The following is a 19598-nucleotide window of genomic DNA, read 5'->3' as shown; positions in this document are numbered from 1 at the left end:
CTTGCTTGCTCATCAAGGATTTCTTAGAGTGATATCTTTTATTGGACCAATGATAAAATTAGGATAAAGTTACACAAGCTTCCAAATGCAAGAAGACATTCTTCATCAGGTCTGTCTGACCAGTACAAGCCAAGCACAAAATAGTCATATGCTTGTACTGTCAGACCTGAAGCAGATTTTCTTACACTCAAAAGCTTGTCTAACTTTGATTTCTGGACCCTTATACTTATAACATCACTCTTGAACTACCATGATTTGAGGACTAAAGTTACAGAAATAGAATAAAATTCATCCATTCAAAGACTATGAATTTAGAGGTTAGCAACAAGAATTCATGTTGTAAACTGAGAGCTCATCGGATGGAAATGACTGAAGAAAAGAAAGACCTGGTTGTACTAGTTGCTCATAGGAGGATTATGAGCTGCTAATGTGAGTGTGGCAGAGCACCTTTGGTGCCTGTCACTTTAAGGGCTAAGAGTAGCCAGCAGGTGCAGGCCAGCCATGATGGGGCGGTCACATGACCCCAAGAGGGCCATGTGATTGGAGGAGAGCCCTGAGCAGACTCCATTTTAGCTCAGGCACTAAGGACTGAGCCAGCAGTATGCTGCTTGCAGCCAGAAGAACACCACCTGGCTGAGCTGGTGTTCTTCTGGCTGCCAGCCAGAACATCCTTGGAGATAAGAGCAGGAGCTATGGGGTTCACAGGAGACTCCTGGTCCTGGGTATAACCAAAAACTGCACCTGCTAGGGAAGGATGGCCTAGTGGGACTGCCTGTGGCAGAGCAGTTTCCCAGAAATGCCAGGCCAGTTGCCTCCCCAGTGAAAGGTGGGTAGGGGTGACTTATAGCGCCAGCTCCCACTACCCAGTAGGTAATTTTAGAGCTGAAACAGGCAGTGGGGCCAGGCACATTTGCAAACACCTGAGCCTGTAGGGTATAAGATCTCGAGTCCCAGAGGGCATAGAGTTGGCCCTAGTGAGGGGGCATAAAGGGGCCCCAGTGAGGGGGTGGAAGTTTGCGTGGAGGCCCGCAGAGAGTAGAGTGCATGGTGGCACTTGAAGGACTGTACATGATGGGTGCAGAGTAGGGTTACAGAGAGCGACCTGAAGGGCTACACCGGGGGTGTGCTGAGTAGGGTTGCAGGGGCAGCTTGAAGGGCAGCACACTGGCCAACCCCCATGAGTGACAACAGGAGCAAGTTGCCCAGCAAGGGACTAGGGGCAGAGTTCAGCCCAGTGTGAGGCATAAAGCCAGTGCTGCATGTGGACCGGCTGAAGTGAGAGTAGATAAGCCTGATGGCCCAAGCAGGCTGCTCATGGAGCAGAGTGGGTTGCAAATGGCCCACAGAGGGGCAGTACGAAAGGGGCTCTGTGAGAGGGGGCAGAGAGTGCGAGTAGAATGTTAGAGGCCCAGCAAGGAGCAGAGTTTAGCTCAGTCTCAGGCCGAAGCTGTTATTAATTTGCGATTCCATCTGCAAGGCATGGGACATGGCATAGGGAAGGCTATGCTCTGGCTGGGGGGGAGGGGAGGAGAGGGGAACAGGCCATGCATTGGAGGGGCAAGGGGGCACAGGTCATGTGGGGCGATGTGCCCTCCAATATTTTTACATGCACAGAGGGATGTGAGGCTGCAGCAGTTCCAGGCAGGAGCCACCTCCATGGCCATTACCACCAAGGTGAGGTGCCCTCTGCCCTCCCAGCAGCAGTGGGGGGAACAACTGTCAGGTGATCACCACATAGGGGCATGGCCCTTGGTGCCCCAATGACATTCACCTAGTCGTCACCGGTATGAAAGCCCTGGCCAGCTGGTGAGACTTTGGGGTCCTCCTAATTCTCACCTACCATGACTTGATGCATCATTTATTTTCAGGAGGGGTATTTGTTCACCTGAGTCCGACTCTGGACACGGATGTCCACCAGTGAGCTCGGCTCACAAAAACAACAAAAGAAAATATAATTAAGCTGGTTTTTCTAAATATATGTCACTAAAAGATATATGATCAAAATATAAAAACAAGAAGAAGATTCTAATGCTGTATCACTTTATTAAGCAAGTGCACCTGAGTAAACTGGAAAGTTAACATATTATCCTGTGAGGAGCTTAAACAAAGAAAATGGAAATCATAGTGTGAAAGAAAGTGTATATCATATAGTCAATTGGTTTGCATTAAAGGCAACAAACCAAAACCGTTAACTACAGCCGGGAACTTCTCATCAGAAAGACTCAAGTAATTTTTGAGATACCAACTCAAAGCATTTTGAAAGCTCATACAGAAATATTATCTATGTACTACTATTCAGGGAAATAAATACTGCAAGGTCCAGGATAGTGATCCCTGTAGATAGGCGGAATGGCAATTCAAATAAAAACTAAATCGGGGCGGGCAAACTATGGCCTGCAGGCTGAATCCAGCCTGCCAAGCACTTTCATCCAGCCCACAGCGCACCACAACAAATAGGACCCTGCCCAGCCCTTCCGCCCATGAGGGTAGGAGCGAGGCACCCACGTGTATACACACACCCAAACATACCCTATTGTGCCTGACTCCCACCCTCGTGGGGAGAAGGGCCTGGCCCAGCTAGCATGCAGCTTCCAGGTACGGCTGCTGCTGCCGCAGCCCCTGGGGAGCTGCTCCGCTTCCCCAGCCTCCCGCTTACTCTGTGCAGCTGGTAGGGAAGCAATGGGGGGGGAGGGTAAGCTGGGCAGGGCTGGTGGCAGCATGAAGTCTGCACCCACAGGGTGATGGCAGCACAGATGGCTGAGGGCGATAGCTCAACCACACTGTGGGGGAGGTTTGGGGGTGTGGGAACCCCCACCACACTCCCTCCCATGGTGTGCAGCCACTGGCGGCAGCAGCACCAGCAGACGGCGGTACTCAGGGCACTCGTGTCTGGAGCAGGTGCCTGACAAGGTGCAGCTCTGCCCACTCCTGCGCGTTGCAGCGAAGGGCGCAGCCTCCACTGGGCCTTCTATATTGTTGGTGCTCCCCACTCGCACAGCATGGGAAGGAAGCCCTGTCCACTGGAGCCAGCTGCCTTCCCTGCCGGGGCTGTGCAGCACAGGAGGGGAGCCCAGCCGTCTTCCCCTGGGGAGTGAGGAAGGCAGCTGGCCCCTGCCAAGAAGAGCCCCGTGCAGCCTCAGATGCAGCTTGCCCTGCCCAGATCTGCCCTGTGCCCTCCCACAGTGCAAGCAGCAGCAGCAGGAACTGCCTTGCCATGAGTTGTGGCTCTGCCCCCTCACCCACCTGGGCAGTGCCTGCCTCTGCCCCCTCCCTCACTGCAGGGGGGTGTTGATCAGCACCCGCCTATGCCCCTTTCCTCTCCTCTCCCCTCCCCTTCCACCACAGGGAGTTACCAGCTGGAGGCAACTCTCCAAGCTACCGACTGTGCTCCTCACTGCCTGAGTGCTGTGCTGCGGCTGTGTACAGCACAGGCATTTATTGGCCAAATAATCAGCCCCATTGGGCCGATATCCAAGACAGCCAGTTTTCTTTATATTGGTACCTATTCAATATCAGACTGATGTATTGGTGCATCTCTAGATCCAAAAACATCTACCTACCTTTTACAAAAAAAGATGGGGTACTGAAGAAAACAATGTTTTGAGTGCACTGAAACTACATATAGATTACTCCCCTATTGTTGACATGCCATTAGGGCAGTGGTTCTCAACCTTTTTTAATTCAATGCACTCCTTGTTAGATTTGAGGCATCCTCTGAAAATGCTAGCTCTTAGCTTTTACTCTTTTTTGGCTACAGACAAATAGAGCAGTTCTTCTGTTGCAAACAGCTAAGACCACAACTGGTAAGAATGTTCTTAACATTATAGATTCCTACTGGAAATCTCCGGTTATATCTTGTGAATCATGGGTAACTGTATGCTTAACAGTGGTAATATTGCATGACACTCTGCATCACTGTCACAGGATGTCACTTCACTACACCCTGGCTTAGAATCATTGTGTTAGGGCGGTCACCCGTGAAAAGCCAAGTAACAGATTAAATTTGAATAATGGGCCAAGATCGGTGATTCTTAACCAGGGTCCTGTGGCATGCTGAAGTGCCTCAAGATTCTTCCAAGGTTGCCACAGGGGGCCACCCAATGTTAGCACTGTGTGCAGACATGATTCCCAAGATAATCCCAGAGATTTCAAATAGGAATTTATGGTATTAAAAACAGTCTGTCCTATTGCGGGGCTTTCTGAGTTCTTTGCAACAGAAGACTTACTCTGTTGTTTTTCTGTAGTCAAAAAATGAGTGAAAAATAAGAGCTGATACTTTCTGAGGTGCTGAGAACCACTGCCCTTGATAGTAGAGCCTGAAACCATGTCAGAAGCAGCAGATAGTCACTGCAGGAGGGAAAAAAAACAAAAATAGTATCTGTGCGCTCTTTTAAAAGGAAGTGGAAAGTGGCTGACCGGTTGGATAACAAAAAAAAAAAAAATCACAGAAAACCCCCCACAAACTACTGTAGGTTGCTTTCACCTACTGCCATGTATCTATACCGGAGTTACTGAATACATGAATACTCAGATGTTTACAGTAAGAAATTACTCTCTTTATTGCCTTTTTAAATCTGCTAACATCTAAATAATGAGGAGAGGCAAGTATCTGACTAAAGTGGAAGAAATAATTAAGTAAAAACTTAGTTCTAGATATTTAAGCTTTAATTTCATTTTTGTCTTCATGCTATTCTTCCCACATTCTTTCAAATAGGAGGAAAGAACAAGGGTCCAGGAATCAGAGAAAGAATAGAAGAAATAATTAAATGTGGAATTGAGGAAGTATTCAGAAATGTAGAGATGTTGTAATTTCCAGATTCATTTCAACTGTTAATCCAACCTATTTAATTGTTCATGTTGCAGTTACCTTCATATTATCTAAGATTAAATAATTAAAGATCAGTGAAGGAAATTAGTATAAATCTCAGGCCTAAAACATAAGCCATTTAATCCTTTCCCTTCCTCATCTCCCACTACCTAACCCTACCAGAACCTAACCCATCATTTTCCACCTAAACCTCAGATTGGGAATGCCCTCCCCCTGCTTTTTCTGTTTTCTGTGTGGTACCGTTGCATCCATTTGTACATCCTCTCCTTGTTGCTCCTCATCCCCATGTTTCCTTTTCATTCTACCTCATGCTCTTCTTTCTGTACCCTGACCCTTTTAATTCCTTCCTGTCTCTAGCCCACTTCCAGTCAGAAACTCTAAAGTTGTTCCCAGTTCCAACAGTGCCAGTTGTTTGCTTTGGGCCCTCCTATGCACACAAATCTCCTCCTCCAACTCTTACAGATTGTTCCCAGGCTAGTAGAGAGTCTCAATCTATTTCAGCTACTCCAGATTTTAGTGACTTGAATGAGAACACAGCAGAGGTCTACCACATTCCTTTCTTTTCTTATCCTTACTACATCAAAAGACATGACAGTACCAAAAATAAGGGCTATCCTAACCCAGAGCTCTAAGGAAACCAGCAAATCAGTAGAGATTAATACCACTGAATGCTTTTATTAAAGATTAGATACCTGCACCTCTAATTTAAAGTCCTGAAACTAAAGCTTTAAAAACTAATGCTTTTTTTTTTATTTTTAAAGTTGTAGGTAGCCTTCTAGAGAGTGAATTTATACCTTTGGAGTTTCAAAAATTATCAAACATTCATTCAGGCATTCTTGTACAATAAACTGTCAGAACTGATTAGTTGAGTGCCTTGGTACAGTGGAACTTTCTAGCACAAGGCACGGTGAGACAGGGGAATTCTCGGCACGGTGGAGAGCCCCGGCGTGGAAAAGTTCCTGCAGCTTATATGCAAATGCGCATACTCTAATTGGCCGGTTTCAAATTATTCCTACGTGGCAGCTGGCAATTGGCTCGCTAGCCGTATAAAGGGTTGGAGTCGTTTCTGCCCAGGTTAGAGAACTCCATGCTCGTCTCGGAGTGGAACCTGGTGGTCTGATGACCCGCCGACGACTCCCCGTCGACGACCCCCCCCCCCGACGTACCCCCGTGTCCTGCATGCTCGAGTTCAGACCCGGTTTAAAGATATCTTGTCTTATAAGAGCTCCTCGGTTTGATTGTAACAGAAGTTGGAGTTTGAAGTTAACTTTCTTCCTACGCTGTATATCGTGACAGTGTAAGTAAAGCCATCTTTGTTTGAACCAGTACGCGTTTGTGCCTAATTCTACTCCAGCAGTCGCGAGTACCCATCTGTATGTGCCGGCTTTGTGGCTACAACCCAGCCGGCCCCTTTCCCGGATCCCAAGCTCGGTTACCCACATAAACGTTTTTCTAACTTTTTCTTGAATGTTTGGTTGATACTTCTGATACCAACAATGTTGATATTTCTCCTTTAGGTCAAGGGAAATATTTTCATGCCATATCTGAAGTTGATCAAGTAGCTCATCAACACCTATTCACTTAGGACTATTTCTAAGATTATTCACTACTTTTGTATTCTAATCATATTACTGTAGGAAAGAAATTAAAATCATAAATACTCCATCTACAAAAGAAAAGTGACCCAGCTATTAGCATTTCTAAGCCTACTATGACTGACAACTAGCAAGCAGTGTAGATCTCGGTAGTGAGGAACTGTGTCTCTAATTTGCTTTTGTTCTTAATACTAAAAATGTCAGTATCTAAACACTCCCCCAACCCCCAATTTTAAAGTTTAATTTAATATACTACTTTTTGATTGTGCACTAACCATTCTCAACACACTTTAGAAAATCATACATCTCTAAAAAACACCCCCACATAGGTGTGGCCCTTATTGCAAAGCTCATTTTAATTACAAAGCAATGTTTCCTTAACTTTGAACCTCTAATGACATTTTTTACCTAGCAAGTCCTTGGCCCATCAATTCTTAAAGTTTCAGGATTTTCTCCCATTTTTTAACCATGTATGATATTTCTTTTCTTGGTACCAATGCTGGCTTTCGAAAGGCATGGTTTTTAATTGTAATTGTGCCTATGCTGGAACATACAGAAGACTACTTTTCCACAGTAGCAGTCATAGATGACAAGTGGTTTTCTAGTACAGCGTAAACAAATTCATACCAACAAAATTGATTATAATCACTGTTGTAGCAAGTACTTCATTTTTACCTGTAAGAGCAATCTATAAGTCATTCAAATCTCACAATTATAGGCAGACAGATTTTCACATTTTAGTTAAGTGACAAAATACTGCTATATAATGTACGGAAAAAAAAAGACTGCCTACCTTTCTGATAAAAGAATTTCCGATAATAATATGCACCAAGGTCCACATGTTCAACAATATATCTCTTCACTCTGTCTAAATGTAAAACCAGATTCTCCTTGGGTACTTCAAGTACTGCCACTCCTGCATTTGTGCAATGGGAACTAAGCGTAGACTCAAAAGAGGCACTTTCACATCCGCTGAATGAACCCGAATTGGATTTGGACAGGCTGATCTTCCTCTCTCCTTCCCCACCAATCTCATTACGAAAATAAGGACAACTCATCACAAGTTCATTGCTTTTATCATCCCCCTGGTCCATATTGAGACTTCCTTTTGAATTCAGGTCTTCAGTACTGCCCATGGGAGAATTGAAACTTGCAGAATGAGACAAGGGTCCAGAAACCAAGGATGCGACAGCAGCAGCAGAAGCTCCTGTTGTGGTGTTCCGTCTTTTAATAACGTTATGTCTATTGATTGCTGCTTCATTCAAATCAAATAATATACTCTGGACATCATAATGGGCAAAACATTTTGGACAAGTCCAAGGTCTGACACTATCTTCAGACCTGTTATCTTCAAGATCTGAAGACTTTCCAAGTTCCCCTTCACCTTTGGCATTACGCAACTTACGAAAAATAGAAGAATCCCCTGTCTCTGACTTTGAGCGTCTCTTGAGTGGTTTTTCCCTTTCCTTAAAGAGTCGGAGGTTCTCTCTCTGAGTAATAGGCCCATCTATCACATCCAAAGAGAATCCTGAACCCTTGCTTCCACTGGCTATCAGAAGTTCACTGAGCTTGGTTGCGGCTGGGCCTCTCTGACCAGACTTATCATCTTTATAACCCTTTAATAAATCAAAAAAACTATCCCCTGAAGTTCCCTGCTTATCTATTGAAGATGTGCTGCCATACTCCCTATGCAGTGATGGCCCAGATTTAAAAGTTGGTGAAATACATTCATCAAAGCTATCCACATCAAGCTCACTTATGGTAATATCACTGTTGCTGCGCTGTCTTATTCTGCGAAGAGCTTTTCTGGGGGAACTGGGGTATCCATCAGGTGTTAGAAACCGAGAATCTAGGTTCTCAGATTGTCTTGTTTTGTTTTTAAGGGTGTTCTGGATACTCTTTAACATGACAGAGTCGCTAGCATTCAGATTTACAGAGCTCCCCTGACTCCCAGGACTACTTTTACAAGACATACTATCAAGGCAGCTTGATGTTTCAATTTCCTGACTCGATCTACTAGTTTCTTTGATGTTGTCCTTCCTTGGTGGCCAGTCAGCAATCCTTGCTCTTACTCCCATTTTAGGAACACCAGGAGTAGAGGTAAGATGATGGGAACCTTCATTTCGTGGAGGTCCAACAGGAGCCATGACTGCAGATCCTAAGCTGCCATTCTGAGACCTAAAGCGCCTCATGTAAAAGTCATCTGAATGGACTTTAGAAGTGCCATCTGTTCCAGCTGACACTCCAGTGGCAACAGCCCTCTCAGTCTGGGACCGCTTTAAGCTGGTCATGATTTGAAAATGTGTTTAACCTTAGTAAGTTCCAAGAAAAAACAGAGTCATGTCTGCTTTTTAAATGCACAATTCCCTTTTGGAGAATAGTTTCCAAAAAATACAAAGGTTGCATGAGATCCCACTCGTGGTCATTTAAGGAAGTGGTTAACAGAGAGATGCATGAAAATCAGGTCTTCAGTATGTTTTGATATGGAATAGCCCCTTCAGCTTCTGCATTTCAACAGCCAGCCAAGTTCCAGTGTGTTTTGACTGTCTTAACATCACTTGGGTTCCAAATCTTCAATTATTATAATCCAATTATTTTATGCCTATTTTAAGCCTGGGGAAGAGAAAAACAGAACTATTAGGAATTGTATGTAATTTATTTCACAAGCAGTTACTAAATGAGTTCCTACATAGAAGCAGGCATCTAAAAAACATTCAATTTTTACACTTCTTCACTATATCTCAAAAATACGCAATGGTGGTAGTGCAGGTGTCTCCAGGTAATCCACTTACTAAAAGGATATTGTTTAATTTTGGAAGAGGCATTTAAGAAAAATCCCTTCTTGCTGAACTAACAGTGTGTTATAGCTTGGTTGCTAGAGAGTTATACAAACAAAAGAGAGCAGATTTCTTCAGGTGTACAATTCTGAGTGCAGTCATGATATCCTATTAATCTTCACTAGGTCACTAAATATGTCAGTGTGATAACTATTACCCTAAGCAAGTGAGAAGCACATATACTGCAGAAATAATTCTTACTGGACAGACAACACGCTAGCTAAGTTAGACAACTAGAATTCTTTTAAAGGTTGTAGCAAGACTAATGTTAAGATAGAAAGTCATTAGACATTAATATCCCTTGCTCACCCTTTGTTACTTCTACACCATTATTTACAATAACGAAATTGTAGAAAGCTAATGATATTATAAAATGGTTCTATTGTAGATGGCAAGTGTTTCAGTGATATTCCATGACTTGTCTAATTCGCACAGCAACTGAATACTTCAGAAAATAAGTAGCATCCCCTCAACCCTGTCTTCACAAATGCTGTCCAATGTAGTCCCACACGCACACTTCTGCATAACCTGATAGGGAAATCATTTACTCATTTCACTTTGTGACAAAATATTGCAAAAGAGTTCTTCTACATTTCATTTCCACAGGGCTATTGAAATTAAATGCTCTCCCACACCTCATCAGCAATGGAACTGATTACAAAGCATTATATTATCCCTTGAGGAGCTAAAAAACTTCAGCAAGTACACCCTGGTTGGTATGAGACAAAGGCATGAGTTTGTCAGCATAAAATCTGTATTGCTGTGTTCATCCTTTAAAACAATGAAGTAGATAGTTTTCAAAGGCTCAACCAATTACACAAAATGTGGCCTTTAAATACTTGCCAGATATGTGTGGAAAGATGCTGCTGAACCAGCATCAAGTTGACAGGGCAGTATTGTCTATGAATCAAGCCTTCTGACGCTTCTAGGAAAACCAGTACTTTCTGCCTTCTCTTCTCAAAAGAGTACTTACTTCCACAGTAATTAAATATCCAGCCAGAACAGTTTCTGCCTCCAAAGGCAGCATGTTTTAATTCCACTTGCACTAGATAGCATGGGCTTGAAACAGCAGCTGCTATTTATATGAAGCTGAACATTTAAGGATGTTTAAAATGCCAGCTGACTGCAGTACACATGGCAAAAGCAGTGCAAGCAGTTTGTGGTGCTGCTGAATCTGTGCAGCCATTCAGATAAATACAATCGTTTCCCTAGTAATTCTCCTTCATCCACTATTGTTATAGGTATAATAGTTTTCCATGCCTAAATAATTAAAACAGTTAAAGGAACTCTTGAAGCTTGGCCTGGCTACTTTAATCATAAAATTACTGAATTTTTGGTATTTTAAGCCACGCACATTTCAAACACTATTTAGCTTGAAAACCAAATCGACTTCTAGACAATTAAAAGTAAAACAGATACAATATGCATATAAGTTATACTGGGGGATGAAGTAATTCAAGTCTTGACCATAATCACAAAATAGATCAATGTTTCTCCTACAGCTGTCAGCAGTGAAACAGAAAATATGTTTACAATGTAAGTTCTAAGATGTGGGAACATTATCTGCTTGTAAAGAGTCCTTTGCTCTTATTAAGAAAGGATGAGAGAAAAAGAAACTGAGAACAAGAAAAATAAAAGACGAGGGTAGACAAGGAAAATGAGACTGGAACAAGGAGAAAGGGATGGAAGAGGAGGAAAGACAGAAACAGGAATAAATTGGTGAGCACTCGCAAGTGGTCAAGCTTGCAGTTTGGAGGGAAACATTCAGAAGTCTGTCCCCATCGCAATGCATTCTCCTCCAGAGTCTGAAATGAATCCAAGATTCCTGACTCTCACCACTCCTCAACTCTTATCAAATATTTGTGAAACTCACTGGCAAAGTGGCACCTCACTTCCCTCAAGTGCTGATCCACAGAGTGGATGACAAACCCGTTATTGCTACCAGACATTCCATTAGCTGAAGTAGCACAAGTTTGTATGATGGCTTAAAGAATTGGGAAACTATGGGATGAACTATGAAATGATACTGCATAGCACTTCTTTGTTCTTTTTTAAAAACCTAAGAAATAACACAGGGGGGAAACCCATTATCAACAACAAGGTAACTGGCAGAAGTACATTTAATGGCGCAATGGGAGCTGATCCCCGACCCCAACAATCGCATCTCCTGCCATGCCACAAGTGTATGGCAGGAGGCGTGATTGTTGTAATCAAAGATTAGATGATAATCCCAATCATGCCATTACTATTTGCCAGTTCAGGGCTGCCTGGGATCATAATCCCAGAGTCCCCCTGCACCAGCAAAATGAAAGAGGTATGCCTGCAGGTCCAGCTGGACCAACAGTCACCATATTGTCAGCTGGCCCCTGGGAGCCTACCAGGGACTCAAACAGTCTCCAGTGCTCTCTGGGGCCCTGGGTGACAATCAGCTGATTTCTGGCCCCAGCTGCGACAGCTCTTAGTTCAGTTCAAGACTGGGGCTGTCCAGGCTGACAATCAACTGAATGTCAAAATCCCATGGCCAGCAGATCTGGCCAAGCTGCCAAGAGTGGGGGATTAAAGGCTCCCAGCCGGGAGGTAGGGATGGCAGGGAGTAGAAGGGCTTCTCCCGCTGAGGAATTTAAACCCCACTGGTAGCCTCTAATCCTCCACACCTGAGCTGCTGGGCATGAGATTTAACATCCCTAGTGCAGAAGCCACCTCAGAGGCACTCTCTAAAACTCCTTGTGTGCTGTGACCTACAATGCAGGATATGGGAAGTTGGGAGCTCCCAGCTCCCTAGCCCCATACTGTAAAGCAGCTTCTGCATGTGTGAAGCAGCACCTAAACTGCTGCTTCCATGCATGTCCTAGGACCGTAAAAAAGTAGGCATGCAGCTAGGGCTCCCAGGTCCTGGGCTCAGTGACTCGAAGATTGGGGACACACTCCCTGATGTCAGGCTAAGAGCATCTCCTGCCCCTTCTGCCTTAGGGAACTGGACAGGAGTGTCAGGTCCAGAACCTAATTCTGCCCCAGTCCAATCCAACTGACTGGGTACAGGGTGGCCATATCCCCAATCCTGGGACTGCATCCTGCCAGATCTCTATGCTCAACTGAACCTTGGGATCCATCACAGGGCAGCCCTGACATGTCGCACATTCACTTTAAGGTGCGATACAAATGAGCCATGAGGAGGTTACACATTATATGCATAATACCTTTGTGGCTTGTTTGCTATATTAGTATGCCATAAATTAGCTTTAATGTGTTGCATGATTAACAACTTATTCATGCCTTAAATGTAATGTGTGCCAGGGCCCTAAGTTTACACAATCAAAAACTCCAAAGTTGCCATGCAAACTTATTTTGGTCCTTTTGCACAGATAATAATAGTCTTCAGTGGCATGATCTCATCCTATATTTTCCATGGGGTCCCTGTCTTATTCGCTATACTATGGGGATGAGCTAGAGCTATATAGCAAAGACGCCAGTTTGCTACAGGTCCCTACTTCAGTTGCGCTCAGTGTTTTGGCCTCATGAGTGAGAAGAACATTGCGAGGCTGGTCTGTGGGCCAAACAAAGCCCCAGGCCACCCCAATCAGCCCTGTGTGCCTGATGTAGCATAGAGGTCCATGCTATTCAGTCCACAAGGTTCCCCACAGGTCCAGCAGCAGGAAAGAAGCAATTAATGCTGCCACCATTCCCCTGCCACCAAAATTTCAAGCCTGTGGGAAGCTCCGCACATCGAATGATATGGCTCTGCAGGAGATGGGTAGAGTACCTCTACCCTACTTCATTTGTTGGAGAAGTCAGAAGACATATATTAAATGAAGTAAACTGACGGAAGAAAAAAGGATAATTTTATTTAAACAACTGTAGGCTCCTCTGAAAAACTGGATTTGTCTTTGGTTGTTCATCACAGAGCTCCCAAGTGCTGCTAATCAAAGTCCTAAACCAACATTTTCAGAGGTGGTCATGTATTCTGTGCCCTTCTTTGTCCAGGTGTCTGACTTGAGAAGTGGGGTCTGTTTTGCAAGAGTACCTCAAATAAGTAGGAGCTGTGCTATGAATATAAAGTACTGTTTTATGTGAGGTTAAATACACTGAAAAATCACCATACCAAGCATCTCAAAATTGGACACCTAAATTAGTAGACAGGAGATCAATCTATTCCTTGCAGGTAATGAAAATGAGGAACTGTCAAGAGACCAAAATGTCAGAGAGGTGTCTGAACAAGCTGCATTTGAACTGAAACAAGTCTAGTGGTTAGATGGCATTGATGAAAGAATTGTGAAGAAAATAAAGAATGATGTGGCTGAGTTGCTAACACAAAATATGCAATCTTGTATTAAAATTAGCTAGGAGTATAGAATAGCCAATATTGTACCCATCTTTAAACAAAAATGACAGAGGTGATCCTGGGAATTAAGAGAATCTTGCTTCATTATGTAAATTAGTTGCAACTATAATTAAAGAGAGAGTTGTAACCACTAGATGTTTACAAAAAGCCTTAGCTAAAATTCTCTCACTAAAGACTATTAAGAAAAATAAGCAATCACATTAAAATTATAAGTAGTGATATTATTCATATCAGAAACCAGTTAAGAGATTTAGAGAGAGAGAGAGAACAAATGATTAGTTACAAAAAAAAAAGCCCTAGATGTTGAGAGAGAGATACCGCAAGAACATGGGCAGATATAGGATTTTGAAAGAGGGGGGTACACAATTAGTGTGGTGCATCATTCCTTAACACAACGCATATCTTTCTCCAGTTAAAAATAAACTAGAAGCTTTACTAATATTCAAGGTGCCTAGGGCTATATTATTCAGTTAATAATCCACGCAAAAGCAAATATAATCAAGCCTGTGGGGGGCTGACTGCCAGATTCAGGGTGGAGCAGGCACCTAGTGCCGACTGTACAGCTGATCCCCCACAGACTGGCCACAGACAGAACTGCTCCTGGTACTCCCTCAAGAGTCCCCCAGTCACTCCACTGTGGCCCCAAGTGCCCCTTCACTGTGCTTCATATATTGCCCCTGCCACTTCAAATGCCCCCTAGCTCCCGTATTCCACACATCCCCATCGTGGCCCAAACCTATCAGATCCTTATCAGATCCCACACCTCACTGAGTCCTACCCTGTCTCCTCACTGCCCCCATAAATCCACTGCATCCTGCACTAACTCATCCCCATCACATCTCACCCTCACATCTTCAATGCACAGAGTGCCTCTTAGTCACCCCTGTGGCTTTCAACTGCCCCTGGAGCCACTCCAAAACTTCCGGTTGTTTAACAAACTTACAAGGAACATAAATCACTTATCCCTTGTTAGGTCCCTGAACCTGCAAATTCCTACCCCTCCATTCACTGGTGCTTCCTCCTCCAGCTTTCCCAGGTACTTGAGCTTGCCTCTGCTCCTCTCTAGGAGCCTGTGTTCCCAGGAACTTGTCTTACTGCAAAGATCAAGGCAAAATTGATTTCTCTGGCTCAGGAGCTAACTTTTATACTCTCCTGGGTGCCACCCCTTCCATTTTGCTTAATGAGCAGTCTGCTCTCATATGCTGCAGTTTGAGCAACTGAGCTAAAGTCATTTCCCACTTACCTTCCTGGATCTCTACCCTTTTTGCCTATGGCCATGCAGCTAGCTCTGAAGTCATCTCTCCCAGCCATATAGCCCCTATCTTTAGCTACCCCTGATGGTTTACTCACCTTCATCTATCTCAGACTTAGCTGCCTACACCATATTGCAGCCTTCCAATGCTTCCTTCTTATTCTCTAAGTAGCTGCAGTTGGGGGACCCTACTACAGTGGCCCAGCTGCAAATACCACAAGTGGCAGAAGCAACCTGCATGAATGGCATGTGGCAGAACAGGGAAGGGAGAGGCATTATAATGGCAGATAAAGTAGGAAACAGAAAACAGAGCAGCAGATTGGGCAGAGAGAACAGGGCAGAGAGCAGAAGGCAGAACTGCCAACTGGGCAGGGGAAGACTGTTGGAGTAGCACTCAGGAAGGGTGTGGGACTAATTTGTGGCATGCTTGCCAAAAAGATTAGCTCCCACTGAAGAAGATAATAATGAGCAGAAGTCAACTCCCTTAGCTCCACCTAAATAGAAATGCTGTCCCTGCTCGGCAGTTTGTTTTAAACTTTCAGTGCAACAGGAGTCGGGGGGGGGGGGGGGGGAAGAAGGGGTGCAACTGCACTCCCAAAACCCCTGTAGATCTGCCCCTGCCCAAGAATCTGTCCTACAAGGGTCTCGATCCTTAGATCTGGTCAAGTTGCTTCCAAACAGCAATTTGATTATTTATAACTTTACTAGTTTTCATCTAATCTCAGGCAAAATAATCAAAGCTAAATTGTTTCACTTAATCCCAATCAAAATAATCAGCCCCTTCTCCCCAGGAAAAAATTGGATTACGTCAGCAAGAAAATGGGCTCATTAAGGTGGAAACTCTGAAGCTCCTTGGAGACAAATCTTGGAGTAATCTGCAGGACTACTTTATTTGTGTAACGCCCAGTGAAAGGTGGATTAGATGAAGGATCATATTTTCTTCGTTCGTCAAACTGAAATAAATCATCAGGAAAATGAAAATAATCATTCATGCAAGGAGATTAAACACACAGGAACCAAGAGAGCTTTCCATTGCTTTGTCAGGGCTATGTTAGTATCACATAACAAAGAGGGCTTTTAAATGGGAGGGTTCCACATAACTCTAATCACAGGCAACTAAACAAGCACTCCTTTAACTTTAGACTACCTCATGATAGGCCAAAAGAGCTGTCAAGTATACCAGAAGGAAACTAGTCTTTAACTGGAACTCAAACTGGTAAAGATGGTAATTAAGTGGTACAGGAAAAGTAAAAATGTCCACTTGGTCCTGACTGATTCACACTCGCACACAATTTGCAGTTGTAGGTTCTTCCACAATGCCAGTGGGACACAAGCAATTTGCTTCAAGCCACCAAGTCTACCAACCTTTATTCAAGAGTCAAACTTCCAGAAGAATAGTAACTGGGTCTGGATGTTGTGCAGTGGGTGCCCTGTGACTTTGAGATATGATTTGAGACCAAACTTTAAACTTAAGCCCAGGTTTATGAGTGGCTTTGCCCATCTACAACCCAGTTGAGAAAAAACAGAATAGGCCAGTGATTCTCAACCAGGGTGTGACAGCACTCTGGGGTGCCTTGAGAGCCTTTCAAGGGTGCTGTAGGGCACCATGCAACATTAGCATTGTTAGGCATGCAGACTTGATTCACAATATAAAACCAGAAATTTCAGATGGAAACCCACAGGATAAAAACATTTTGATCTGTTGTGATCTTTGAGCTCTTTGCAACAGAAAAATTGCTCTACTATTTTTCTGTAGTCAAAAAATGAGTGAAAACTACACATTTTTCTATGACTGCCTCGAATCTAATGAGGGATGCCTCAGGACTTCAGAGCTTGAGACCCATTGGTCTAGGCCACCACAGAACTTCAATTTCCCCCAGGACTTTTAGTACCAAAATGGATGAAGAAAACATCCTTTTCTAATATGCCATACACAAAAGACTTCTTTGAGTAACTGGCAAAAAGATCCTCCACTGACAGATATCAGATGTGGATATCTGATTTGCCAGTCCAAGATCCAGATATCACTCAGCAGTATCAATAACAGGCAAACTCTGGAAAAGATCATGTGGTACCTTCTTTCACTGTAAATATTTACTCATTTATTTATTAGATGCTGCAATCCCCAAAGGCAGCTTACAATAAAAAGAGATAAATAATGGAGACAGGTAAAAAACAGTAAGTAAAATGAAATAGAACAAGCACCCCAGACAGTGCTTTTAAACTTAACTCCATCTGCTGAAGTCCTGCTCAAATAAAAAAGCCTTATAGCCAGGAACCTGGGTTTTCTGTTTCCCATCTTTAAAAAGTGGGGGAAAAAACTGCAATTTTCCCTTTTAACAGAGAAAAAAAGCAGATTCTTCATTTTAATGGATTTTCCACATTTGATAAGAGCTCTCTGCAGGCTGGCAGAGTTCCAGCTTGCAAGAGCTTCTTGCAAAAAGGGTGGCAAACCCTAAGTCAGGGATGAGCAATTATTTTGGGCAGAGGGCCGCTTACTGAGTTTTGGCAAGCCATTGAGGGCTGCATGACAGGCAGCCCAGGGCAGATAAATATTAATTTTCTAAAATTTTTAGGGGCCCTGCAGGCCGGATAGAATGGCCTGGCAGGCCACATCTGGCCCCTGGGCCGCATTTTGCCCACCCCTGCCCTAAGCCTTGTCCCGAGGAGAAGGGAGAAGTGAAGGGGTGGGGCCTGAGACTCTCAGCCAGCCACAGCTTGGCTCAGGCTCACTTTCTCTCCTGGAGCCTTTGAGGTAAGTGAGAGTTGCAGAGGGCTGGAGGGCACCAGCAGGGCTGGGGAGGCCCTGCGGGGCAGGTGCGGGTGACTGCCAGGGATGTGGGGGAGGCTATGGGAAGAGCCAGCTGGGTAGGTGGGGGCTAAGGGAGTGGGGAGGTGTCCCCGGGCACTCTCAGGCCAGGACGGTAGAACCCAGGCAGCATCCCTGTGACCCGCTAGGGGTAGGGATGGGTGGGCAAGTGCCTAGCACTGTTGAGCAGCTGGGGCACCTGCCCTGCTGCCCACTCCTGCAAGGAGTCAGCAGTGGCCATGGCGCAGCACTGCAGCTCAGGGGATGCTGCAGCGTGCCAGAGGCTGGGGCAGGTGCTGAGCTGCTGCTGCCATCAACGTGCTGTTGGGCCAGGTAGGCTCTGTGCCTCCGCAAGGGGCTTCCAGCACTCCAGCAGGAAGCCACATGCAGAGACAAGCAGAAGCCTGCCCAGCCCAATGGCACGTGACTCTGTGCCTCAGTGTGTAACTTCCTGCTGGAGTGCTGTAAGCCCCATTTAGAGGCTGGCCTGGCCCAATGGCATGTGGACTGGGAGTTAAGTGCCATCAGGTCAGGCAGGAAGCTGCACATGGAGGCACAGAGTTGTGCACCACTGGGTCAGGTGGGCTCCTGCTCATCTCCACATGCAGCTTCCTGCTGGAGTGCTGGAAGTCCCACATGGAGGCACAGAGCCTGCCCGGACTGATGGTGCATGGGTCCCGGTCCACGCACCATCAGGCAAGGCCGGCTGGCACCGTGCCTCCATGTGGGGCTTCCAGCACTCCATCAGGAAACTGCACATGGAGGCACGGAGCCCGCCTGGCCCGATGGCACATGGATCCCACCTGCACTGCTGCAATCCATACATGCTGGCACAGAGCCAGCCCGGTCTGGTGTGAAGGTGCCAGGCCAGCTCTGTGCCAGCATGTGCAGGCCCTGGGACTCAGCCAGAGTCACGCACCACTGGGGGTTCTGCCTGCCGCAGCCATGAATGCTCCGAGAGCCTGCTGCCTGCTGCTGAGTTGTCAGTGATGGGGGCTGTGCACCACACACCCCACACTGGCCCACAAACCCCACACAGACACCCACACCTCCCACACCCCTTTAGAACTTCCCCCACAAGCCCCACACACTCCCATACCCCCCCACAATCCCAACACCCCTCCCCCACCACATCCTGGTGCACAGGGGGAGCTGCTGCTGGGAGGGAGCAAGTGGGGGTAGGCAGGGAGTGAGGGGCACCAGTACAGCCAGTGAGGGGTTGTGGCTCAGGAGTGAGGGGCAATCGCATATCAGGGCTCCTCAGCACTACACCGCAGGGGGGGGGGGAAAATCGCAGCTGGACCCACATCCTGGTAAGTGAGGGGTGCAGCAGGAGCTCTGATTTTCCATGATGAAAACCCCAAAATCAAATGCCAAAATATATAGGTATTTAGAAGTTATTTTATTATAGCTTTGAGGCACCGGGAGGCTTCCAAATTGCTTTAAAACTGACATATAACAATAAAACATCGTGTTCAAGTGAAACACACACACACACACACACATAGTGTGTATGTATGTATGTATGTATGTATGTATATATTAGCTGCCTTTCGTTTTAATCACAGATTTGGGGGTTTTAATCAGAGAATTTGCATTCTTTTTAATTGGAGAATTTGTGATTTTTTTGAACAGAGAAAACCAGGATCCCTGCTTATAACACTTCTGAAATAAATTGTCTTGTGAGGCAAGTACCAAGAATGACCTCCCATGTGTTTTCACTAAATGAACTTGATGTGTAAGTGATACAGGAAGTTGTTTTTGGCTGACCTTAGGGATCATGATGGAACATAAGTGAAGAGGTGGTCCACTATATAGTAGGTATGTAGTACCCAAACTGTTTAGGGCTGTGATTCTCAACCAAGGTATTACAGCACCCTGGGGTACTATGAGATTATTTTAAAGGCACAGCAGGGGATGCCTCTCAACATTACTGTT

At 45.1% G+C, this 19598-nt stretch overlaps 1 protein-coding gene across 5 annotated transcripts in view; it reads right to left on the bottom strand.

The window, feature by feature from the left end:
- Nucleotides 1-19598, bottom strand: part of SIPA1L1 (signal induced proliferation associated 1 like 1) — a 454573-nt gene that overhangs the window by 139183 nt on the left and 295792 nt on the right. For all 5 annotated transcript variants that reach the window (XM_059722914.1, XM_059722916.1, XM_059722917.1 and 2 more), the window contains one exon: nucleotides 7217-9036. In XM_059722914.1, the coding sequence (XP_059578897.1) occupies nucleotides 7217-8714 (1498 nt within the window). In that variant the 5' untranslated portion in view covers nucleotides 8715-9036. The remainder of the gene's footprint in view (nucleotides 1-7216; nucleotides 9037-19598) is intronic.

The sequence above is a fragment of the Alligator mississippiensis genome, chromosome 2 (genome assembly GCF_030867095.1).
Source record: "Alligator mississippiensis isolate rAllMis1 chromosome 2, rAllMis1, whole genome shotgun sequence".
In the NCBI taxonomy this organism is placed as follows: domain Eukaryota; kingdom Metazoa; phylum Chordata; order Crocodylia; family Alligatoridae; genus Alligator; species Alligator mississippiensis.
This window is presented reverse-complemented; position numbering and strand designations above follow the sequence as displayed.